This window comes from Meles meles, chromosome 21 (genome assembly GCF_922984935.1).
Source record: "Meles meles chromosome 21, mMelMel3.1 paternal haplotype, whole genome shotgun sequence".
Lineage (NCBI taxonomy): Eukaryota > Metazoa > Chordata > Mammalia > Carnivora > Mustelidae > Meles > Meles meles.
In genome coordinates this window covers 21,459,880-21,486,032 of record NC_060086.1, presented here as the reverse complement: position 1 = coordinate 21,486,032, position 26,153 = coordinate 21,459,880, and the positions used below count along the sequence as shown (strand labels likewise).

The window sequence follows — 26,153 nt, the reverse complement described above, 5'->3', positions numbered from 1 at the left end:
AGCATAAGCATCACTACAGTACTGTTACCTGCGCCACACACTGTATTGGGGTTCCTGTACTTGCTGTAGTAACGTCCTTTCCGCCAGTGTTTTCCCACCCAGGATCCAGTGCCAGGTTTGAAACCACGTCCTGCTGCCGTGTCTGCCCAGTCTCCTTTAATTTGGAATCATTCTCTGGGCCTTTTTTTTTTTTTCCTTGTCTTGTGTGACCTTGACATTTTTGGAGAGTACAAGCCAGTTGTTTTATAGAATGTTCCTCAATTCAGGTCTAACGGATTTTGAGCTGCACTCCGTGAATGCGGTCTAAAGGCGCACCCCATTTCCTGCCCGCAGGACCCGGAAGCCGCCGCGAGAGACCCCTCTCAGCCACCCGAAAACCTGTGCACGAGGCTGAGGACCGAGAGGAAGACGCCTCAGAGGTGCTCAGGGCCATCCAGGTGGAGAACGAAGCCCTGCAGAGGGCCCTCCTCGGCAGAAAGACTGAACCCCCCACCAGCCCACTGCAGGTGCATTCAGGGGCAGAGGGGAAGGGCCACAGGAGGCTCCCCGGGGACCCAGTGGTGTCTGAGTAGCACTTGCAAAAGGAGATGTTGCGTAGGCATCCTGAACACTTATCTGCCCTGTTTTCCTGCCCCTGACCCACTGCTCCTGTTCCAGAAACTTCCCTGGCCTGGCAGGTGTTTGTGTTTGTGTCTGCCACCTTCAGCTTTGCACAAGAGGCAGGAGGATGGAGGCTTTGGACACGCCTCAGTGTACACACCCCACACTTCCAGCTGCTCCCTGGGCTCTAGCACTGTCTGCCCTTTGGGGCGTTCATCGAGCAATACCTGTAGTCTGTCTTCTTGGAGCTCAGTCCTTTGCCCCTGATGTTTGTGTCTATGGGATCTCAGGACTGCCCTTGCACCTCTGTGCCCTCGTCTGTCCATGCAGAGTATACAGTGGATGGCTTTCTTCTGACCTCAGATCATGTGATTACTTCATTCTAGGACATGGAGGGACCAGCAGCAAAACCGTGGACCAGTCTGCTGAAGGGGAAGGAAGAGAGCCCTGAGGTCGGTGAGGACTTGAGCAGGACAACAAAACCCTGTGCCCACTGTCCCCAGCAGCATCCAGGAACCTCCAGATGACTTCCCTCTGTGGTCCCTGCAGGCCCTCCCTGTGCTCCCTGAGCGCAGTGTCATTCTGCCCATTTCACGGATGGGGAAACCTGGGCTGGAGTAGGTTGCCCAAGATTCCGAGTTGGGGGCCGGAACTCACTCAGGCCCGGGGACTCCAGTTCCTTGTTAACGTTTCTGCTTCCTGACAAGACAGCACAAAAACAGATCTTGGGACCCTGAATAAATAAATTGTATCTGTACCTACCTAGGTCAGTTAGGCCTATCTCAGCAAAGAGGGCCGCAGCAAGTTCAGACGTGAACGAACACAACACCCAGAAATGTGTTTGTTAGATTGTGCACAGGTCTAGGCCATGTGCTCGGAATACAGAGGTGGCTAAGTCAGATCAGATTAGCCCCTGGCCTCAGGGAGCTTGCAAACAAGCAAACAAAGCCATAAACACACCAGGTGACTTCAGAGAGAGAGAGAGAAGATTATAGATGGTGCCGAGGAAGCCCCTTGGAGGGTCCCATTTGAGCTGAGCCCTGTGTCTTAGGGAACCAGCCAGCAACATGGAACAGCAGGTAGAAGGGACAGGGGAGTGCTTTGAAGTGGGAAGAACCTGACTAGATGGGGGACATCAGAGGGTAGGGGGTGCACTGGGGTGGGGGGGGAGACAAGGCGGGGAGGGGAGGAGAGAGCTCCGCAGGGCACCATCGCGGTTTCCTTTATATGTCCCTCCTATTTATTCTGTTCTTTCCCAGCCATTCTTTCCCATCGTCCGGTGACATTTCTGACTGGTCTGCGGACTGCCAACCCCGTAGGCATGATTTCTGGATAACCTGACCCCGGACCCGCAGAGCTTCCAATAACTAAAATCATTTGCAGATAGAGAATGGAGCACGTTTCTAGTTTAGATGATAAATGTCAAAGGAGGATTAACAATGAAAGGGCCGTAAGGATGTCCTGGAATCCTTCCATGGAGTCTGGTTACTCTGTAGCAAACAGAGCAGGGGTGTGACCGAGAGGGGGAGATGAGATTTTGATGAGAGAAATTTTTTAATAGCTGATTGAGGAGATCGTTTGCTGAGACCCCCCCCCCCGGATCATAAGAAACGGAGATCTCTTGTCTTTTTGCAGAGGTCATGGTGGGGGATCCTGGATCTCACCAGCGCATGTAGACTCGGTCCCTCTCAGTCCTTTTCCCTCTTCCTGCTTCCTAAGCATTGCCATCCTCCTCCCCCGCAGCTTCCTACTGCCGTGGCCACCAGCGCGACCAGCCCAGCCAGCCCGCAGGAGCCGTCCAGGGCAGCAGGGGGAGCCAGAGCCGTCAGCGAAGCCATTGACAGAATCGGCCTTTTGGGGAGCAGGTACGTACAGAGGTGGCTTCAACACAAAACCAGAACCCCATAGCAATGCAGCCGTGAGAATCTCATTATCTGCACTTTCTTTTTGCTTTTCCTATGTTATCCCGGGCCCACGTAAAGCTGCTTCCTTATACCGGACCTTCCCTCCCCCTCCGGCCCTAAAGCATGGAACAGAGTTTATGTCTTTCCCGCCGGAGTGTTTTTGCTGGTCCGGTTCCATCCATCCCATGTAAGATCTTACCCGCCCCTCCAGGGGCTTCCAGCAGAGTACCCCGTGCAGCCGACAGGGCGAACTCGCTGTCAGTGGGCCGGGGGTGGTGGGAGGGGGCCCCCCCCGGGCATCCCTCTAAGAGTCTGTAGTCCTCAGACTGGAAACCGGGGCTGTGTCCCCTGGCGGCCATGAGTACAAACCCACAGGTTCCACGCAGGAGAGGGCTAGTCCCTGAGGGTACTTCCATCTGATACAGCTCTGTTTATGGGCGGCATACGTGTCCCCCCAATGCTGCTCTCTTTGTCCTCAAGATCCTTGGTGCTCTGGGGTCTTGACGGTCCCCTGCCTTAAACAGCACATGTGGGGTACGTTTGCAAACCCCACTCTGCTGAGTTGGAAATGCCTGCGGTCCCAGAAACAGGAGACGCAAAGTAGGTGTGTGGGCCGGGAGTAGTGGTGGTGTTTAGTAAAGGTCCAGAAAGCGAATTCTTCAGGCCTTTCGCTTGGTTGGTTGGTTGGTTGGTTGATTGGTTGGTTGGTTTTAACAGCCCTTCAAAAGGTAAAAGCCATTCTCAGCTCGCAGGCTCTATAGACTGTGATCTGCCACCCCCTTGCTCTAGACCCTTCCGAGTTACCAGTCAGCTTCACCATCTTAGCCATCTTTCCGGTCTGACGCCATCTTGCCTCAGACAACTTCCTCTACTTGGCTCTTCCTTCATGACTAGTTGTCCGGTTACTATAAAGGGGGGGAAACAGCCCGTATGCACCTTTGAGCTATACGCGGGGCAGGGACTCTCTTCTCAAACCACAGCTGCTTCTGAGCTAGAAAAGTTGGTGCTGATGGGTCTGTTCTCTGGTGTGAACCATCTGTCACTGCCCGTTTGCTAAACCAAAATCCCCTTTCAGGCAGCAGCAAAGGCTTCTGAAAGTGCTCCAGGCCATCGAAAGCGACTCTGCCCAGCTCAGCACGGTTGCTTCAGCAACGGAGGAGTGTGTGCCAGACCCAGAGGTGAGAACGTTGACTTACAGGGATTTCTAGATGCATTCAGCATCTCTCCCGAAAGCCAAGGGCGGAAGGGTCCCTCGGTGCTATCATCTCCGTGCGGTGGGGATGGCGACAGTGGTATACTTAACGTCCCTCTGCCCGAGTCTCCATCCCCCTCCCACCCAGCACCCAGGCAGGCATGGGATGGAACCAGGGGTCACAGCAAAGAGAACCCTGTTCACACAAGAGGCAGTATAAATAGCATGTAAGCCCAGAGGAAAACGTCCAACATCGCTGGCCATCAGGAAATGCAGGTTAGAACAACCTTCATGTCCCATTTGATATCTGAGCTCCAGGATTTTTTTTTTTTTTTTAAGATTTTATTCATTTATTTGCCAGAGAGAAAAAAAGCAGAAGCAGAGGGAGCGGCAGAAGGAGAGGGAGAAGCAGGCCCCCCACTGAGCAGGGAGCCGGATGTGGGACTTGATCCCAGGACCCTGGAATCATGACCTGAGCTGAAGGCAGACGCTTCACTGATTGAACCACCCAGGTGTCCCTCCCAGATGTTTTTTTGATGATAACCTCCAGGACTGGCAAGGTCAAAGCAGGCTCTCCCAGCTGGCAGCAATGTAAATGGGTGGATCTCTCTGGAAAAGCAGAAAGGTCGGGCTCAGGAGGAGCCTTAGAGATATGTATGTCCTCCCAGCCCAGCAATCCCGCTTCCTCACCCTAAGGAAATCACTGAACACAGGCACAAAGATGTCTATTGCAGAAATGATTGGAAGTAGGGAAGAATGAGGAAGGAAAAAACCAGAAATAACATAAATGTCTCATGATAACGGAGCGAATCGGGAAGGCATGATACATGAGCACAATGCAATGGTATAAAAGGAGGGGAATTATCATTAGGGCGATTATGCAGGATGAGAATGGCGAGGATAAGAGTTAACTGCAAAAGATGATGTTAATCTCCATTGGGTCTGTTGTGACAGTGGGACCGTGCAAAGCCACGGCTGTGTGACATGTTAATGCACGTGAACCCAAAGGCCAAGGTAGTATCCAGGCAGAAGGGTAATGGGGGTTCGCATTCCTTTTGTGTTAGAAGGTATCCTTCTATCCATATCCTTCTCAGCCCTTCCTTTGCCCAAGGCACTCACCACTCCCACAGTCAGCCGTGTAAGCCCTCCCAGAGCCACGCAGAGAACGCCCATGACAGCAGAAAGACCCCCACGCCAGCTTGGACCTGAGCTCTGGCTCCGAGTCTTGTGCCATTGTTTAGAGGGCGTGTAACCTTAGACAGACCTCTTAGGCTCTCTGATTCTGGGAGTGTGCGGCTGTCACATTGGGTAAAGAATCCATGACCGCGGGCTGCCATGAGGCTAGAACAGAAGAGTCTTGTGAGGACCTCGATGGCCTGGCACATGGCAAGCAGGAGCTAGATTATCAGTTGGAAGTTCGACATCTAGAGACATCGAGAAAATTCAAGGCTTTACCCCACCCCTCCACGACCCCACGTGGAACAGTTAGTTGCTTTCTCAGCTATGAAGATCCTAAGTGTGATAAAACCTGAAGCACATTAAAAAGAGCCTGGATTGATCAAGTCTCCTTATGGTGAACAAAAAATCTGGAGCACATGGAATTATCCAACGAAGGGAAGGAAATGATAGACTCTTATAGTAAATACCACAGTGGGGACCAGGTGGGGCTTGATCCAGCAGCTCACGCCGTGTCTCCACCATCTCAGCTGCATCCTTGAGCTCTGTCCGCACCTCAGCACCCAGGCCCGGCTCTGCTGTCTCCCTGGGACCCCTCGGTAGCTGTACTGGTTTCCACCTACCTCTTGCCCTCATCCCCTCAGGCCCTATAGTCAGGAGAGAAGAACATGTCCACCACCCACAGGATCGAGAGTGGGTCATGGCCCCATCACAGAGCCCCCCTCTTCTGGTGGCTCAGGGGACTGGCCACACTGCTTCTTTGGACCAGTCAGGCTCCTCCTCCCCGGGGTGGGAAGGGGCCCATCCCCCTCTAGGACCACCCTCGTGGCTGAGAAAAGAGAAGGGGTGACCTCCCGACCAGAAGATCAGAGGTTCTTGGTGAGAGCAGGGGAGGGACAGTGAACGTCATAGCCCAGGAGCTGCCCAACCAGCATTTGCCTTCAACCCCCACGAAGGATTATAACTAAAGCAAGCAATTCAGAAGCAGGTGAAAGCCATCCAATCCCAACCCTGGCAAGTTGTGACACTTCCTTAGTTAATAGACCCTTCAGCTTCTTCATTTCCAAGCCCCGCTGCAGGACTTCACACGTTTCAGATTGCACAGGTTGTGCGATCCAGCAGCCCCTCTGTGAGGCAGCCTGCCCACCACCCATCTGGGCCTCTTCTTCCGAGCTGCCAACAGCCAAGGTGAACCGTGCTGCCTCTACGGACCTTCCGCCTGGCTCACCTTGGCAGTACAGTGCCCCTGCCGGGCACAAGTTCATCCACCTCCCAATCCCAGGGGTTGAGGGTCCTCACTGTCCTGCGCACCTGGGACTCACGCCCGGTCAGGGCCCCGCACAGCCCCCTGCGGCAGAGGAAGACGATGCTGCCGGCTCTGCTAATAAAAGCCAGCCCCGTGTTCCTTCTTGGAGCTGGGAGCTGACCTCCCTCCCTCCCTGTCCCCATCCCCATCGCGTGGCAATCAAGGCGCGTCCAAACACACGCTGCGAGCGATAGCACGTCTCGCTGGCTATTAATTAAAAAAATAAGTAGGGAACAGTTGCTGTTCATTTGCTCAACTCCCTGCTCACAGAACCGTTGCAGATTACCAGTGCTAATTAACAGAGGGCATGTGCACGCGGGGAATGCACCATTTTATGAGCGACTGATCCGTGGCGACCAGCACTGCAGTCAGGCCCTGAAGGGGCCTCGGGAAGCCATTCTGCAGCGTGACTGTTTACTGATGGCATTCACGCAGCCCCGGACCAGACAGCCAGCCCACGAAGGAGGCAGCACTCGAATCAGCCGGGGGAGAAATGGCTAGAACTGAACCCTTAGGGAGTGCACGTAGGAGCCAGGATGCGTGACAGAGCCTTCCCCGGTGTCCGTATCTCCCTTAGTCTCCACGACGGGATGTCAGAGAGATGGTGTCATCATCTCCTGTTCCCCAACCAGACTGAGGGACGTTGAGTGACTTGACCAGGGTCCTGCGTTACTGACCCAATTCATCTGCGAGGGCGGCCGTAACTGCGCACCGCGGACGGGGTGACCTAAGCAACAGAGATGCGTTTTCTAACCGTTTCTGCGGGCTGAAGTTCAAGAGCAAGGTGTCAGCAGGTGTGGTTTCTGCCGAGGCCTCTCCTGCTTTTCAGAGAGCCATCCTCTGGTTGTGTCCTCACGCGGTCTTTCTCAAGCGTGAGCGCTCCTGGTGTGTCTCGTGAGCAGCTCTCCCCTTTTTGTAAGGACATGGGTCAGACTGGATTTGGGCCCACCTTCATGGCCTCCTTTTACCTTGGTTACCTCTTTTAGAGGCCTTGTCTTCAAATACAGCCACATTCTGTGGTACTGGGATCAGGGTTTAGCGTCTGAACTTTGGGGGGACATAATTTAGCCCATAATACCTTCCCCAGTTCAGCCAGTGGGCCACAAGCACTGGGTGATGGAGGAGCAAAGAGCACGTTCAGGCAGAATCTGATGCTTTTTAGACATTTTTGTTATTTGCAAACTCTTACAGAAAATACTGCTGGGGTTCCACGGTAACTACGTGTTTTTTAAAAGATTGTATTTATTTATTTGAGAGAGAGAGCACAAGTAGATTGGGGGTAGGGGCAGAGGGAGAGGGAGAAGCAGGCTCTGCTGAGCAAGGAACCCAACATGGGGCTTGATCCCAGGACCCTGGGATCATGACCTGAGCTGAAGGCAGACGCTTCACCGACTGAGCCGCCCAGGTGCCACCAGTAATTATATTTTAAGTGCCTGACAAATAGGGACTCTTTTAATCTTGGTAATAACCGTGTGTAAGGGTGCATTCTTACCCTCCTTATACAGATGGGGAAACCGAGGCCCTGAGGAGCTAAATTAACTTGTTGCTTAGTGGCAAGCTGAATCCAGCCTGTCCCATTTTGATCCTTTGGCGTTCCTTTCTCTTCGTTAAGGATAAATTGAGAATGAAAGGTGGAGACATCGAAGATGCCATCTATGTGACCTTGGAAATCCTGTCCAACTGGGGCCATGCGTCCCGGGTGGGTCTCACGGAAGTGGAGTTCTTTGACCTGCACAACACCAAGCTTTACGTGTCACCCCATGACGTGGATGTCCGGACCACGGACACGCCTGGGGAACCGGGCCACCTGGTCAACAGGAGCTTAGCTGTAAGTGGTCGCGGTACCGGAGTGCGGCTCGGCCTTGCATTTTGATGCATTTTCTCTGCCCACAATCGGGCTGTGATGCAGGTGCGGGTGATACAGGTGTGGGGAGGGGAAGAAGAATAGAATCGTCCACTGCCATTCATTTGGGCAAAGTAGGAGGACCCTGAGGGAAAGGTCCCAGTGAGGGCCCCCCCGGCCACCCCCCCTACCCATTCCCGGATCCCTGCTCTGTGGGTTTTTTCTTGGGAGAGGGAGCAAAGTGGAGCCAAGTCACCCCCTTTCCTCTATCCTGCAGTTTACCCCAGGTACCACCACATGTGGGACCCCTGGGGGTCATTGAGGTCATTGCCTTCGTTTTATAGACAAAGACACTAAGGCCTGGGGAAGAATATGAATTAGTCAAGGTTACACTACTAGAAGGTAGTGGGGCCACGTTCATAGCCTGGGTGGTAACCCAGGCCCCAGGCCCACACCCGCTCAGGGTCCTGCTTCCCAACAAACATCGAACGTTCCCGTCCTTTAATTATCTAACGGTCAAAAAGAAAGAAAGAGCACTGGTGTTTGCTCCTGTCTCCACTTGCATGTTGGACACAGAGGCTGGGAGCTAAACTGAGGCAGGCCGCCGCGCCCAGTCCTCTTTCCTCTACTGTGCTTCCGCGTCCCTATTAGTTCCCTCCAGGAGGGGCCTGAGACTCTGGGGACAGCTTTTGCCTGTGTATACGGGTGGGCAAGGCACAGAGGTGACTTGTGGACAACTTCCCTTGGGCGCTCTTTGGCACCTTTTTAAATTTCCTCCCCTGTAGCGGTATTCTCAATTCCAAAGAACAAGTTATTAATTTTTCTGAAAAAGTACTAAAGATGAAAACATTCACCATACTTTCGATTCCTGACTTCTGCCAGGCACAGGGCATCCTATGTATAATTTTATTTATACCTAGTGGAACACAGGCATGAGAAGCAGAAAGGCCTGTGTTTGAAGCTTCCATTTACAGCCTCGTGAGTGCGGGCAACTCACCGGACCTCTCCTTTAGTTTCTCATCTGTCACATGGCACAGTAATAGCCCTTCTCTTGCAACAATGTCACGAGGATCAAGCACCACACCTGGCTCTTCCAGAGGGCCCCAAAACATCAGTTCTTATTGTGCTCGTTATTGTCATTAGTCATAGTATTGATACCATTAAGAAGTAGATATTCCCATTTAAAGACGAGGAAACAAGAAAGGCGAGCTCTCAAAACCTCAGTTCTAGAGATCCACATTCTGGCCTTCACTCAGTAGCCTTCAGCAACTTGCCTGCCTTCTCTGAAAACCAGTTTCTCTGCCTCCTGAAAAATAGAACTGGAGGGTGGATAATCCGTAAAACTGGTTTGTCGGCAAAAGAAACGGGAGTCTGGTTCACCTTGGCAGATTTCTAACAAAGAACTTTGTTGCAAGTCTTTGGGTAGCTGGTCAGTTGACGATCCCCCCAGGCCAGAAGGGGCAGCCCCAACGGTCATGTTGGGGGTTTAGGTGGCATCCAGGATGCATGAACGCCAAGGGTGTGGTCTTTTGGGGGGAGCAGGGGGCAGTGTTGGTTCATTGATTGGCCTTCCTGTCACTCTGCTGGAGACACGCCATCCTAGGAGAGGAAGGCTGCTGGCCAGCCTGGCTAGGGAGGTGGGCACCTGAATGCTGGTTACACTGAGATGCCACAGCAGGTCAGGGTCGCAGTTCTCCCTGGAGAAGTCCAGCATTGTTACTGAAAGGAAGACAGGGGAGAAGCTAGGTAGCTGAGAAACACCACCGTCCACAGGTTTAGACTGGGTGGTGACAGCCCACTAAGACCAGCAGCTCTGTGACCTTGAAAGAAACAGGTCCCATAGGTCATGGCCCCTGGGAGGCTCTGGCCTAGCATTTCCTGCTCTGCTTCCTGCTTTGAGTCTGTAGGAGCCCGTGTACGCTGCAAGGGCTTAGAGTGCCCCTCCCCGCCCCCTCTCCTTGCACAGAGCAGTGGCGTTCTAGAAGCCTGCTGTATATAGAACAGAGCCTACCGCGGTGATAAAAAGCGTCGTTGGGTTTGATTGGGGCCGGTTCTCAGGATGACTTTTCCTTTACCTCTGTTCAGCAGAGGCTGGGTTGAGCTTTGCTACACAACAACAGGCCGGAGGTTCTGGTGGGATCGGGATTTTAAATTTTGGGCCCCAAGGTTGGGGCAGGAGACCTCTGTCTCCTGCAGGCTGCTGGATCTGTGGGCCCAGCCATGTGTGTGCGGGATTACTCCTGCCGCCCTGGCACAGGGTCTCCCTGATGGTCATCCTGTTTACTGGGCCCGGGACCTCCAGCTCATAACTGCCTCTTGGGACCACACAGTTTCATTGGGGTTGATTAAAGACCCACAGCGTGTGGGCCAGGACCACAGACATCCCTCAGGCCATCCTCACAGGAACCTTGAGTTCCTCTCCACATTTGCTAAATGAGAAACCAGGGCTCAAGGAGGACAGGCAACTTTCCCCAGCCACACCGCCGTGGAGTGGGGGAGCTCGGCTGCAGTCTCACCAGGAGGAACTGCAAGTGGAGTCTGGGCTCGAAAGCGAAGTCACTTCCTTGGAAGAGAGCAGGGGCTGCTCACGCTCGGTGCAAACGCTTTTCCACTCTGCGCCCACTCCATCTCTTACTGGCCTTGCCCAGGCCCATGGCTTCAAGACGATTCCAAACGGATACACCAAGGCTCGCCTGCTTCTTTGAGTTCCTGACTTGAATTCCCACTGATTCTTCCTCCAAAATGGAGCCCAAGTCTTGCCCCTTCTCTCCATTTCCCTTGTGGCCCCTAAGTCTGATCAGTGTGCTGTCCCCTCTTGCTGGCACTATGACATGGCCTTCTGTCTCATTGTCTTCTCTTCCACTCCCTTCTGCTCCATTTTCTACTCTGGGTCCAAAGTGATGTTTTACAAATGTCAGCCGGCAACCTTCCCGACTTAAAACCCCGGCCATGGGATGCAAAGATTCTCAACAAGATCCTAGCAAACAGGATCCAGCAGCACATTAAAAAGATTATCCACCATGACCAGGTGGGATTCATCCCTGGGTCGCAAGGTTGGTTCAACATTCGCAAATCAATCAGTGTGATAAAACACATCAATAAGAGAAGAGAGAAGAACCACATGGTCCTCTCAATTGATGCAGAAAAAGCATTTGACAAAATCCAGCATCCGTTCCTGATGAAAACGCTTCAGAGTATAGGGATAGAGGGAACATTCCTGAACTTCATAAAATCTATCTATGAAAGACCCACAGCAAATATCATCTTCAATGGGAAAAAGCTTGCAGCCTTCCCGTTGAGATCAGGAACACGACAAGGATGCCCACTCTCACCACTCTTGTTCAACATAGTATTAGAAGTTCTAGCAACGGCAATCAGACAACAAAGAGAAATAAAAGGTATCCAAATTGGCAAGGAAGAAGTCAAACTCTCTCTCTTCGCAGATGACATGATTCTTTATATGGAAAACCCCAAAGACTCCACCCCCAAACTACTAGAACTCATACAGCAATTCAGTAACGTGGCAGGATACAAAGTCAATGTACAGAAATCAGTGGCTTTCTTATACACCAACAATGAAAATACAGAAAGGGAAATTAGAGAATCGATTCCATTTACTATAGCACCAAGAACCATAAGATACCTGGGCATAAACCTAACCAAAGAAGTAAAGGACCTGTACTCGAGGAACTACAGAACACTCATGAAAGAAATTGAAGAAGACACAAAAAGATGGAAGACTGTTCCATGCTCTTGGATTGGAAGAATAAACATTGTTAAAATGTCTATACTGCCTAGAGCAATCTATACTTTTAATGCCATTCCGATCAAAATTCCACCGATATTTTTCAAAGAGCTGGAGCAAATAATCCTAAAATTTGTATGGAGCCAGAAGAGACCCCGAATTGCTAAGGAAATGTTGAAAAACAAAAACAAAACTGGCGGCATCACGTTACCCGATTTCAAGCTTTACTACAAAGCTGTGATCACCAAGACAGCATGGTACTGGCATAAAAACAGACACATAGACCAGTGGAACAGAGTGGAGAGCCCAGATATGGACCCTCAACTCTATGGTCAAATAATCTTCGACAAAACAGGAAAAAATATTCAATGGAAAAAAGACAGTCTCTTCAATAAATGGTGCTGGGAAAACTGGACAGCGATATGTAGAAGAATGAAACTCGACCATTCTCTTACACCGTACACAAAGATAAACTCGAAATGGATAAAAGACCTCAACGTGAGACAGGAATCTATCAGAATCCTAGAGGAGAACATAGGCAGTAACCTCTTCGATATCAGCCACAGCAACTTCTTTCAAGATATGTCTCCAAAGGCCAAGGAAACAAAAGCAAAAATGAACTTTTGGGACTTCCTCAAGATCAAAAGCTTCTGCACAGCAAAGGAAACAGTCAACAAAACAAAGAGGCAACCCACGGAATGGGAGAAGATATTTGCAAATGACAGTACAGACAAAAGGTTGATATCCAGGATCTATAAAGAACTTCTCAAACTCAACACACACAAAACAGATAATCATATCAAAAAATGGGCAGAAGATATGAACAGACACTTCTCCAATGAAGACATACAAATGGCTATCAGACACATGAAAAAATGTTCATCATCACTAGCCATCAGGGAGATTCAAATTAAAACCACATTGAGATACCACCTGACACCAGTTAGAATGGCCAAAATTAGCAAGACAGGAAACAACGTGTGTTGGAGAGGATGTGGAGAAAGGGGAACCCTCTTACACTGTTGGTGGGAATGCAAGTTAGTGCAGCCACTTTGGAGAACAGTGTGGAGATTCCTGAAGAAATTAAAAATAGAGCTTCCCTATGACCCTGCAATTGCACTGCTGGGTATTTACCCCAAAGATACAGATGTAGTGAAAAGAAGGGCCATTTGTACCCCAATGTTTATTGCAGCAACGTCTACGGTCGCCAAACTGTGGAAAGAACCAAGATGTCCTTCAACGGATGAATGGATAAGGAAGATGTGGTCCATATACACAATGGAGTATTATGCCTCCATCAGAAAGGACGAATACCCAACTTTTGTAGCAACATGGACGGGACTGGAAGAAATTATGCTGAGCGAAATAAGTCAAGCAGAGAGAGTCAAGTATCATATGGTCTCACTTATTTGTGGAGCATAACAAATAACATGGAGGACATGGGGAGATGGAGAGGAGAGGGAGTTGAGGGAAACTGGAAGGGGAGATGAACCATGAGAGACTATGGACTCTGAAAAACAACCAGAGGGTTATGAAGGGGCGGCAGGGGGATGGGGGGTGGTGGGAGGTTGAGGAACCAGGTGGTGGGTAATAGGGAGGGCACGTACTGCATGGAGCACTGGGGGTGATGCCAAAACAATGAACACTGTTATGCTGTAAATAAACAAACAAAAAAAAAATAGCTACATAAAAAAAAAACAAAAACAAAAACAAAAAACTTATTGTTGGGGCGCCTTGGTGGCTGCCTTCAGTCTCTGCCTTCGGCTCAGGTCATGATCTCAGGGTCCTGGGATCGAGCCCCTGTGTTGGGTTCTCTGCTCAGCAGGGAGCCTGCTTCCTCCCTCTCTCCTGCCTACTTGTGATCTCTCTCTCTGTCAAATAAATAAATAAAATATTGGAAAAAAAAAAAAAAAAAAAAAAAAAAAAAAAAAAAAACCCCGGCCATGACTTTCCAATCCACTTAGAAATAAAATCACGTGCCTCCCATGGCCTGGGAAGCTGTCTGTAAACAGTCCTCCAGCTCTGCCTGCCTCTCACACCCCCTACCCCCCGCACCAGGCTCCAGCAGTCACAGGGGCTTCCTTCTGCTCCTCTGATGCTCCCAGCTCATCTCACTTCTGAATTCTTCCAGAATTCTGCCTTCTCCCCATTTGGATTTCGGCCCAGATACCACTTTCTAAGCAAGCCCTTCCCTGACTGCAGTGGGGAGAAGTCCTGTTACACACCATCCCAGAAAATGTCATTTTCTTTAGGGCACTTCTTACAGTAAGAAATGATCTTGTTGCTTGATCATTCTCTGTCTCCCCTCCATTAAGCTACACATCCTTGTCTGCCCTGGCCATACTATATCCCCAGCATGTACTTTTTACTTGGAAGTCATCATACAATCACAGGAAATTATTTTTAAAAATTGTGCAGAGAAGAGAAAAATAATAGAGGGAAATCAATGAAGCCAAAAGTTGGTTTTTTGAAAGGACTGACAAAGTTAACAAACCTTTAGCTAGGTTTGTTAGCTAGCGTTGACAAGGAAAAAGGAGAAAGGATTCAAGTTACTGAAATCAGGAATGAAAAGGGAGACATTACTCCCAACCTGGTAGGGGGAGAAAAGATTATAAGGGAATATTCTGAATAATTTTATGCCAACAAATGAAGATATCCTGGACAACATCCTAGAAAGACACACATCACCGAAACTGACCCGACAAGAAATAAAACATGTGGCTAGACGTACAGCAAGTAAAGAGATTGGATTAATAATAAAAAAAACTTCCAACAAAGAAAAACTGAGGACCAGATGGCTTCATGGGTGAATCATACCAAATATTTAAAGAATTAACACCAATCCTTCACAAACTCTTCTAAAATATAGAAGGGGAGGGAACACTTCCAGACTCATTCTATGAGGCTGGTATTACCCTGACAACAAAAACCAGACAAAGACATCCCAAGAACAGGAAACTATAGACCAGCAATCCCTTATGAATAAGATATAAAAATCCTTGACAAAACATCAGCAAACCAAATCTACTGGTTCATAGAAAGATCTATACACTGAAACCTAGTGGAGTTGACCCCAGGAATGCATGGTTTATTGCTCAATATGCAAGAATCCATCAATGTAATATAACAGGTTAATAGAATGGGGGGAAAATAACCATGTGACTCTTAATGAATACAGAAAAAGCGTTCGACAAAATTCAGTACCCTTCTGTGATGAAAACCATAGATGAACCAAGAATAGAAGGAAACATTCTCAACCAGATAGAGGGCATCCGTGAAAACCCACAGCTGGCGTCATGCTGGTGAAAGAATGCAAACTTTCACTCTAAGATCAGGAATAGGACAAGAATGACTGCTTTCTCCCTTTCTGTCCAAGCTTGTACTGGAGATTCGCCCCAGGGCAGTTACGCAACAAAATGAAATAAGAGGTTAGAAAGGAAGAAGTAAAACTATATTTGTGGGTGATATGATCTTATATACAGAAAACTCTAAAGAATCCACAAAAATTACTGATAAAGTGTAATCAAGTTCAGCAAGTTTACAAGATAAAAGACCAATATACAAAAAAATCAGTTGTATTTCTATACCCTAGCAATGAACAATTTGAAAAGGAAATTAAGGGGGAAAATCTGTTTAAAATAGCAGCAAAAAGTGTAAGATACTTAAGGTAGCTCTATTTTTAACTTCTTGAGGAACTTCCATATGTTTTCCACAGTGGCTGTACCAATTTAAATTAAAAAAGAATAAGATACTTAAGAATAAATTTCACCAAATAAGTGAAAGACTTATACATTGAAAAATACAAAATATTGTTGGTGGGGATTGAGGAAGACCAAATAACTGAAAAGACATTCCATGTTCATGGATTGGGAGAATTAATACTATTGATATGGCCATGCTCCCCAAATTATCTACAGATTTAATGCACTCTTATCAAGATTCCAGCTGCCTATTTTGTGGAAGTTGCTAAGCTGATCTTAAAATATATATGGAAGTTTAAGGGACCCAGAATAGCTAAAACAATGTCAGAAAGAACAAAATTGGAAGACTCACACTTCCAATTTCACAACTTACTACTAACCTTCAGTAATCAAGATTGTATGGTACTGGAATAGGGATAGACAGAGAGATCAGTGGAATAGAATTGATAGAGAAATAGACCCTTACATCTACAGTCAATTAATTTTCAACAAGGATGCCAATACTATGGTTGGAGAAAAAAGTCATTTTTTTAAGCAGATGGTATTGGGACAACAGGATTTCTGCACATAAAAGAATGAAGTTGGATTCGTACCCTAACATCGCCTACCAAAACTAGCTCAATGGATCAAAGGCTGTAAAACTCTTAAAAGAGACATAGATATAAATCTTTGTAACCTTGAGCTTTTCAATGAGGTCTTAGATATGACATCCAAAGCACAAGCAACACAAGAAAAAATAGATAAATCAGACTTCATCAAAATTAAAACACTTTTGCATCAAAGGACATTCATCAAGATAGTGAAAAGCTTACAAAATGGGAGAAAATATTTGAAAATCATATATCTGATAAGGGTCTATCATCCAGAATACGTGAAGAAAAGAACTCAAACTCAACAACAAAATGACCCAACACCAGCTTACAAAATGGGAGAAAATATTTGCAAATCATGTATCTGATAAGGGTCTATCATCCAGAATACGTGAAGAAAAGAACTCTTAAACTCAACAGCAAAATGACCCAACACCCTAATGAAAATATGGCCAAGGTACTCTGCATAGACTTTCCTCCAAAGAAGACATTCATGGCCAAGAAACAGATGGAAAGTGTTCAACATCATTCATCATCAGGGAAATGCAAATCAAAACCACAGAGAGAGGTCACTTGACACTCACTAAGGTGTTAACATTTTTGAAAAGAAAAGAGAAAATAACAGTATTGACAATCATGGGAAAAGCCTACCTTCCCAGTGAGAACAGAAAAGTAAAATGGTGCGGCCATTGTGGACCGTAGTTTGGCTGTTTCTCCAGAAGTTAAATGTAGAGTTACCACATGACCCAGCAATTCCACTCCTGGGTACAGACCCAAGGGAACTGAAAATGTGTTCCCACAAAAGCACATACATGGACGTCCATTGTGGTATCATTCATAATTGCCGCTAGGTGGCAATGACCTAAATATCTATGGACCCATGGGCCGATAAAGAAAGTGTGCTGTAGCCATGCAGTGAAATAGTACTCAGCTCTGAAGAGGAACGGAGCACCGACATCTGCTACATCATAGATGAATCTTGAAAACAGGGCACTGCGTGAAAGAAACCAGACACGGAAGACCATTTTAGTACGATTCCATTCATAGGCAGTGTCCAGAACAGGCACTTCATAGAACCAGAAAATAGATCCATGATTGCCAGAGGCTGGGAAAGGCAGGAGTGGGGAATGACTGCTAAAAAGTATGGGGTTCCTTTTTAGGGTGGTAAAAAAATATATATGCCAGAAAAAGATAGTGGTGATGATTGCACAGCCTTGGAACATACTAAAAAACAACAAAAACACTGAGTTGCACGGTTGAAAGTGGTCATTTGATATATATGAATGATATCTCAACTAACAAAATAAAGTATAGAGAGGTCCCACGTGTCCTTGCCCAGCTTCCACCATCGTTGACATCCTATGAAACCACAGTACATTATCAAAACCAGAAAACTGATGTATCACATGCAGACCTTCGTACACGCATTTGTGTGTGTGTGTGTGTGTGAGAGAGAGAGAGAGTTCTAGGCAATTTTGTCACACATGGATTCATGTAGCCACGACCACATCAAGATATACAGCGACAGTTCCGTCACCACAAAGGGAGTCCCTCACGCAGCCCTTTATAGCCACACCTCCCCACACCCGTCCCTGACATTGGCAACCACTGATCTGTTCTCTGTGCTTTTTGTCACTTCAGGAATGCTATATAAATGGAATCATACTGCCTGTAACCTTTCTGAGACCGGCTCTTTCCGCTCGGTATAATGCCCTTGACATCTATCCAAACTGGTGTGTGTATCAGTAGCTTGTTGCTTTTTGATTACGGTAATTTATTAAATTGGGGTTACTTCTGTGGGCAATCCAGCATCTGCCCGAGGGCGTGGATCTGCGTCATTGGGTTAATTCTGCAAGAGGAAAGCACCTTTGTTAGGAATTAGGGACCTCCAGCAAGAGGCCTACCCTGACCATCTGTTCTAAAAAATGCCCTTCCATTGGTCATGAATAATTCTGTCTTACTTTCTTTGTCCAGTGTATCCCTGCCTGATTGTTTGCTTTTTTTTTCTTGGCAATTTTACTTGTTTGTTTCCCCAGCTGGTGCAGAGCTGGGACCTGGTAGGCGGGGCTTCGCCGCCTACCCTTGCACGTGGCTCCTGCACGAGGGGTTTTATATTGGGCAAGTGGGTAACAGATGTTGTCCATGCCTCCCCAGCCCCTGGTCCTTCCTCCCATCTGTGTGTGCCTGCCTCAGTATTTCTCTGATGGAGGATTGTCTTTCTGGCCCCGGGGGCCCATTTTCCCTCCCATGAAGCAGACCCAGACTGGTGGGGAATTGAGCCCCCAGGAGCTGCCCTCCACCTACCCTGGTGGGAATTGGGGTGTGACTACCCCAGCTCCATTGTCCCGAGGGTGGCCTTGCTCTGAGGCGTGTTCTGCTCTGGCTCCCACATTCCCTGGTGGCACCGAGCTCCAGATGCCACAGGAGGGGCTGGCTTGGTAACACACTCTTTATGGAATGCCTGTTCTCCCCTCGCCTCCCCGCCCTCCCAACTGGTGTTTCCTTTGGTGTCCACATAATCTCCCAACGATCAGATCCTTGCCTCAGGGTCTGCTTGGGGGGCAGTGGCGGGGGTGGGGGTGAATCCACACTAAGACAGAATGAATTAATGAATGAAAATGGGTGTGAATCCTGACTCCACCGCTTTGGCCGGCCACACCCCTTGCTGCCTGGCAGAGCTCTGGTCTTCCTTCCTGGACAGGGGTTGCAGCGTTGGTCTTTCCCAGGGCTTTGAGAAAGCCCAGGGTGGTCACGGCGGCAGCAGATTCTCATTCTTCCCTCTGCGATGAGCAGGCGCAGTGGACGCTTGGCCCGCTGGTTCGGCCCCTGCTGTTTGCGCAGCGCGCCTTGGTCAGCCCTCAGCGGCTTCCCATCAGCCTTTTTCTTAGAGACTCCGTCTGCTAATGAGGCCCTGAGTTACCCACAGGTTAATGTTCTTTGACTTTGAACACCATGATTCCCACTTAGTCCTCCTGTTATCCTTCCTGCTGACAGAGATGTGATGGGAAATCAATTACGGTCCCTCTCCGGCGTCCAAGGCTCAGCCTTCAGACTCTTCCTTTGTCAGGCAGCCACAGTGACCCAGTTTAGGTCCTGACTTGGGGAAGGCATGAGGGGCCCCCAGTGGATTTTGAGCTATGCTATCTTGACCCCTTGCAGCTGCCCAGAGCACTCAAAGTTCCTGCAGAGCTTGAGAAACTTGGCCAGAAGAAGTCAGAACCCCTTGAACTCCTCTCTCTCCCTTAACAAAAGTAGGCGCCTCCCTCCTGAAAGGCACCATTGTCGCTGGAACAAGCCCCCTTTGTTCTCTCCCGCAGCTGGTGCCTGGGCCTCCATCTCCTGGGGCTGAGCAGAACCCGCCCACCCCAAGCCAGCCAATCTCCTCCTTTCCTGGCTCTGTCAAATAGCTGGCCGTCCAGTTGAGACCTTCTCAAATACACAGCGATGCTGCCTTTAGGTGAAAGGGACAACTCCAGCCCATGTCAGAGATGCTATGGTTCCCTCACTGCTGCTCTCAGCCTCTAAAAGCAGGGACCCAAGCCTCAGACACCTGCAGGGGCCAGACAGAGGCATATCCTGGGAAGAGAATGGGGTGTAGAACAGTAGGGAGTGGTGGGGACTGGGGCACCAGAGACCGCCCCCACCACGCCACGGGCTCCAGCCAGTAGCCATCAGGGGCCCATTGGGGCCATGTTCTCCATGTCTACACCAAGCAAAACCCTAGTTCTGGGAGGGGAGGGGAAATTTCCCCATCTTTAAATGTGGCCAACCATGTGTTTTTAATGTCACAAGCCAAACAAAATCGGCCTGGAGGCCAGATCAGTTTGCAGCCTCTTCTCTAAACTTCCCACAAAGGGACAGCAATTAGGAGGTAAATAGCAATCAGTCATTCATTCCATCATTTATTCATTCAATGAAGATTCTGTGGCTTCTATCATGTGCCAAGGAACTGTGCTGAACACTCAGGGTTCTGGAATGAGTTAGACATAGCCACTTCCCTTCCCGAGCTCAAAGCCAAGCATGTTGGAGGGGTGACCTGGACTGGAAAACGGGTAGTTGTGGGACACTGAGGAAATGCTAGGCTCAGGCAATGCAAGGAATCGTGGGCACCTGGAGGACAGAGCAGTGGTATCAGGGAAGGGGTGACAGTGGGGGGCGACACCATATTTGTGCTGAATTACCCCAGTGGGAGAGGCTGGAAGCATATTGCAAGGAGAGGCCCAGCCTGTGCAAAGGCCCTGAGGCCAAGCCTGGGGGGAGATGTTTAGCATCAGCTGTGAGTTTTCTCTGGACAGGAAGCTGATGGAGCTGAGAAAAGTCTCTGGATCTGGTTTTTTCCACCTCCATCTAAAGCACCCACAATGTGGAGTCTTGTTGGCACATGCAGTTGCAACAGTGGGGTTTCCCTGCTCCTCTGCCCCTCTGGCCTTGAGAGTGGCCTGGCCGGTGGACGGGAACCACACTCAGGGGTCCTGAGTCTTTGAAACCCTGACAGGGAGGAGAGCAGTTCCTGGGGCTCGGTGCCACAACCCTGTCCCAAGGCCTGCGCCAGTTTCTTTCTTTCTTTCCTTTTTTTTGTTTTCTTTAAATTTTTTTTATTTTTACATTTTTAAAATTCTACAGGGTTTTGTAAAAGAAAATCAGACTCTGCTTGCCGGGTTAATGAAATAACCCAAGTGACTGCTCTTTGCCCATCCTCTTCTTTCGTCTTTCCCCACCCCCAGTGCTCTCCCCAAAGCTGATTAAATTGATTAAAATAAAAGCCCTCTGCATTTTAAATTCAGTCTGAATGGCAGAGCAGAGAGGCCCATGGGGCAGCTTTGTGCCACAAAGTGCAGTCAGGGCAGGCGAGGTCTAAGAGTTCCCCCTAGATTATGTAGAGAAGGGAAGCCTGGCCTCCTGGCCCTCAGCCCATTTACTTTGGGGAGGGAAAGAAAATGGAATAACGACATCCCTCTCTTCCTGGTGTTTCAGAGCATGAAAGACCCTTCCTTGTGGATGTGCCCCTTCCACCCACCGCTCCAGCTCTTTTTTGTTATCCGCAACACCAGACAGCTGCAGGACTTTGGTCTAGCCAAGATCAAGGTCTGGAATTATTGGACGGCTAATGGCGTAAGTAAGGGCCCTGACTCCCCACTGGGTGTGTGACTGATGGAAGCACCTAGGCACTGTCCAATCATCTGAGTGCTGAAGTTGCAAGATGCATTCACAGAAGCCCCGCTGCCCCTCTGCTGGGTGTAGCCAGTGCCTGGCGGGGCATTTCATGCTGCGTGGGCAGAGCCTCAACTTAAAGGTTTGGGATGTGAAATCAGGCCACCTTTGGGGGGAACTGGACAGATAGGAACCAGAGCTCAGTTTTGATAAGGAAACAGAAAGATTTCTTAGGTAACCACAAAGAGGTTATGTAACATGCCCAGAGTCACACAGCCAATAAGCATCACCATGAGAATGAACCCACATAGTCAGACTCAGCGCATTCACTTAGTCAGTGTGTCTCAAAATTTAATCTGTGACAGCTTACCGGGGATCTTTCTAAAACGCAGGTTCTACTTCAGTGGGTGGAGGGCAGGGTGTGAGTTTCTGCACCCAGAGGTGCTGGTGTTCCCTGTTGTGAGGACCCCACTCTGAACAGCCAGGCTCTTAACCTCTGTGCTCTGAAACTGACCCCCCACTTTCAGAATCCCTGCCCTCCTTCCTACCCCCACAACACCCCCTACACTGGAGGACTTAACCTCTCTTCCTTCTCTGGACTTTTTTTCATGTTTTCATTTACACTTATTCCTTCATTCAACATGTACTGTTGAGCACGTGTGCCATCGGGCTTCCTGATTAATTTGGAGGACATTGATATGAAAGACACAGTCCCCGCCCTGGAGGTATGCCTTGTCTAAAAGCCGGCGGGCAAGTAAATGTAAAAATAAGATGCAGTGTGCTGAAGGCCTCCGTGGAGGTGACTTTGAGTTTCAAATGGGAGCTCCTGGAACTCAGCAGGGAACTCAGTGGGTGAGGAAGGACAGGACCCCACCCCCATCTTGTTTCCCCTCTTTCAATAGATGTGGGGACAATTGTTCTGTTTTCTTTTCTAATTCATTCTTGGGGATGTGGTAATACAAGGGAGATGAGCAAGGGGAACTGGTCCTCGCTTCAATATTGTCAAGAGAGACAGTAGGGCGTGATGGGGAGTGTGGCAAACAGGTAAGCACATGCTTCAGGTAAAGGGAAGGCCACTTGTCAGCTTCAGCTAATGGTTGTTACATACGTATGCCAAGCAGTACCGCTAGATGAACATTCCCGGGAAGCTGGGAATCTGGAATTTGTTAGGAGCCTTTCTGATTTGTAAATGTCAACAGCTAATTTAAATTCTTTTGAAACCACCATACAGTCCAAAGCAAACTCATCTTTGGGCTGGAGTTGGCCTGTGTGGACCGCAGCCCCTGCAGCAGGGAGGGAACCTGCGTCAGGCTAGGTGAGCTCAGTGAAGGTGCTAGAAGAAGTACACACCTGAGCCATAGTGGGAAGAGACAGTGGCCCAGAGCTGACGAAGAAAAGAAGAAAGTGTATTCCAGGAGGAGGGCCAAGCCCCTCCAGTTCACCTCTGGTAGCCACTGGGAGGTCTGATCATTATTCTCTGCAGCTTCAAACCCTCCAAGGCTTTCCTTGACCTGGAGGATCCAGGTCAAACCCCCGAGCATGACATCAGGGCCCCGTAATCCCAGGCTCCAGGCCCCATGTCTCCTTACCATCAGCCCCACCCCCTTCTGTGGCCACACCCCCTCCAGTGTCAGCTGCTGTGCCTCTCCACCACTCTCCCATCTGGCTCAGCTCCAGGTGCCTGCCTCTGCTGCAAATTCCCAGAAAACCAAACATTACTTTCTCTAGGAAGCCTGCCCTGACCCCTGACTCTAATGCCACTTTGGACCTCGTGAATATGTTCCATCACCCCTGTAGCAGGATGGACATCTGCCTACCCCATACCACCATGGGCTTCTGGGAGCAGGGCCTGCATTGTCTCTGCCTCTGCTCATTCAAAGTGGTTATCAAATGAAGGAATGAGTTCATTGCCCAAGAACCCACAAGCAATTTATCTTACGCCTTCTGATAGCCAGATGAGACACAGAGAATTGGCATTTGCTGCATTTGCATAGCCTGGTACCCAAGGTCAAGGCAGAGCTGGGGATCAAGTTCGGGGGAGTCCGATCCTTCTCCCTCCTTCCCATCCCCCTGCATTCCATACTTCTTCCTAAGGATACTCCCCCTCCCAGCCACCCCCCCCACTCTCCAGGGGTCCACCTGTATGCTTAGGGGCTGTCCTTCAGGCCCTGGCAGGACCCCACCCCTGTGTAGCCACAGGCACTCTCTGCAGGTAGGGCCCTGCTCGCTCATTCCCGAGTTGGCTGGACATTTCCTGGCAGGTGGTCAGCGGCATCTTCTGGAAGGAGCAATGAAACAGTGCTCGCTGCCCAAGCCCATGCCCTGTAGCTCTCAGCCCTGTCATTGAATATATATGTCTCTGGCCAAGAAAAGCGGATTTTATGTGCTGGATTACAAAGCAGATAAGCTTCATCCCTTATGGCCGGCCCGCCTTTCTTCTTGAACCTGTGCTCAGCCTTCCCTGTGCACTAAGAATAAAAAAGAGGAGTAGGACATCAGGGGGTTGTTGGGGGTGCTTCGGGGATCCTCGGCGGCCGGGCTCCGAGTCCCGAGGTATTTCTACACACAGAGCAGAGTGCGGAGGACTGCAGTCCCTGCCCAGGGCTGCTGCTTACGTAACGCACACCCATCTGTTGCCAGAATTTACCGGGGGCAGAAAGCGCAAACAAATGCAGCGGCAGGTTGGTTTGATTTAATATTCTCCGGAGAATGCTATTACTGTGTGTTTTAGAGGAGATAAAATGAGAGTTTATAGGAAATATAGCTCGGCCTGGTAGACACGGCTGGTTAATACAGTGTTTTGTGTATGGGACTCCAAGGGAGAAAAGTTAAACGGGGGGTGGGGAGCAATTCCAACCAAGGCTTATTTAGAACATAAGAAAAGAAGGTGCTAGAAAAACGGAAGGCTCTTTTATCGGAAAATACGATGTTGCCTGTCGAAGTCCTCAGGCTAACTTCCCTGGGTTCCCTTCCCCCCCCTTCCCCCCACCGCTGCGTTAGGCAATGTGGTGAGTGTGGGTGGGCCCAGGGGGAGGGACTTCAGGGAAAGTGAGGACGAGGACTAGAATCCGGCCACCCAGACAAACAGAAGGCACAGTGCAGACATCTGTACTCGTCATAGCTGCCGTTTACTTGGGACTGTGTCCACCAGGTGGCCGTGAGGCACCCAGTTAGGCACTCGGTCAACATTTGATGTGTAAACAAATAAGTCAACAAACGAATCATCTCAGTTAACCCCCAGGAATCCTGCAAGGTGGCATTACTCCCCACCTTGTCAGGGAAGAAGCTGGAGCTTAGAATAGTGAGCTCCTTTGGGGGCAGAGAGACTGTGTCTTTTTTGTCAGCCCTGCTTGGAAGTGTCTGCCCGGAGTGCCGTCTTGAGAAGGATCTGGAACCTTCCTTCTGGTTCATAAAGAGAAGGGTGTTGTGGTGTATCAGTGATGTCTGCCTCGGGCTCAGGAGGAGGCTGTGATCAAACGTCTGTCACATTTTTTTGGTACTCCTCGGATGGCGTGACTTGCCCGGCGAGTGACTTGCGAGGGACACAGCTGGGAGGAGAACGTGAGGGATGTCAGTTTTTCTCAGTACCACTTCCTCTGCCGAGCTACATCTGTTGGGAGGAAGGAGCCAATAGTCTCCCTACTAGAGTGTAGTATCCCATCCAAGAAGTGGGCTTTCGGCAGGTCCCCATGGTCTATGGTTTCCTTCAGAACAAGTCTATCTTCAGTAAAAACATGGTGAAAAGATGGTTATCACCATCTTCACCCATAACATAACCACGCAGATGCCACCTCTGGCCTGGTCATAACAGTGGTGGAGGCAGGACAGGCACCCAGGGGTATCGTCTATACACAGAAATGCTGCTCATTAAATAGTTTATGAATGAATGAATGCATGGATGGATGGATGGGTGTTAGATTTCCCCAGTGTGTATCTCTGTGATATTCCATGATGGTCTAAGACAGCACTGTCCATAGAACTTTCTGTGATGATGCTACTGTATGATGTCGGCCCCATCCAGTTCAGTAGCCATGAGCCACAGGTGCTGTTGAAAACTTGCGGTGTGGCTGGTGCAATGGAGAAACTGCATTTTATTTTACTGATTTTTTTTTTCATTGAGTTGTAATTGACATATAAGATTGTATTCTTAGACATTTTTTGGTGCATGACCTAATGATTTGGCATATGTCTAAATGGCAGAATTATCACCATAATAAGTTTGGTTAACCTCTGTCAGCGCACATAGTTACAGAACATTTTTTTCCTTATGATGAGAACTTTTAAGATCGCCTTTCTCAGGAACTTTCGAATATACAACACGATGTTGTTGACTACAGTTACAGTGCTGTACGGGACATCCCCAGGACTTATTTCTGCCATAACCGGAAGTTGGCGCCTTTCGAACGCCTCCCCCCATCGCACCCACCTCCCACTTACCACCACTGGCAAGCCCTAATCTGTTCTCTGGATCCATGAGTTCAGGTTTTTTTAAGTTGCACATGTAAGTGGGATCGAACAATATTTGTCTTTCCCTGTCTGACTTATTTCACTTAGCATGAGGTGCTCAAGGTCCAGTCGTGCCTTTGCAGATGGCGAGATCTTTTCGATGGCTGAGTAATAGTCTACTCTGTGTATATACCACATCTCTTTAACCCGTTGGTCTGCCGGTGGCCACTTGGGTTGTCTCCGTGTTTTGGCTGTTGTAAATACAATACTGCAGCAAACACGGGCATGCAGATACCTTTTGGAGAGAGTGATTTCGTTTCGTAAGGACCAATTCCCAGATGCAGAATCGCTGGATCGCACCATAGTTCTCTCTTTCTTTTTTGCAGAACCTCCATCCTGTTTTCTAGAGTGGCTGCTCCGCTTTATAGATGGCCCCACCAATAGCGCCCATGGTCCCCTTTTGCCTACACTCTTGCCAACACTCCTGATGAGAAACTGC

The 26,153-nt window shown here is 49.2% G+C and overlaps 1 protein-coding gene across 3 annotated transcripts in view; it reads left to right on the top strand.

Annotated features, from left to right (window-relative positions):
- Nucleotides 1–26,153, top strand: part of LOC123933718 (katanin interacting protein) — a 179,071-nt gene that overhangs the window by 108,929 nt on the left and 43,989 nt on the right. For all 3 annotated transcript variants that reach the window (XM_045993193.1, XM_045993195.1, XM_045993194.1), the window contains 6 exons: nucleotides 334–506; nucleotides 987–1,052; nucleotides 2,344–2,465; nucleotides 3,580–3,682; nucleotides 7,791–8,006; nucleotides 21,032–21,169. In XM_045993193.1, the coding sequence (XP_045849149.1) occupies nucleotides 334–506; nucleotides 987–1,052; nucleotides 2,344–2,465; nucleotides 3,580–3,682; nucleotides 7,791–8,006; nucleotides 21,032–21,169 (818 nt within the window). The remainder of the gene's footprint in view (nucleotides 1–333; nucleotides 507–986; nucleotides 1,053–2,343; nucleotides 2,466–3,579; nucleotides 3,683–7,790; nucleotides 8,007–21,031; nucleotides 21,170–26,153) is intronic.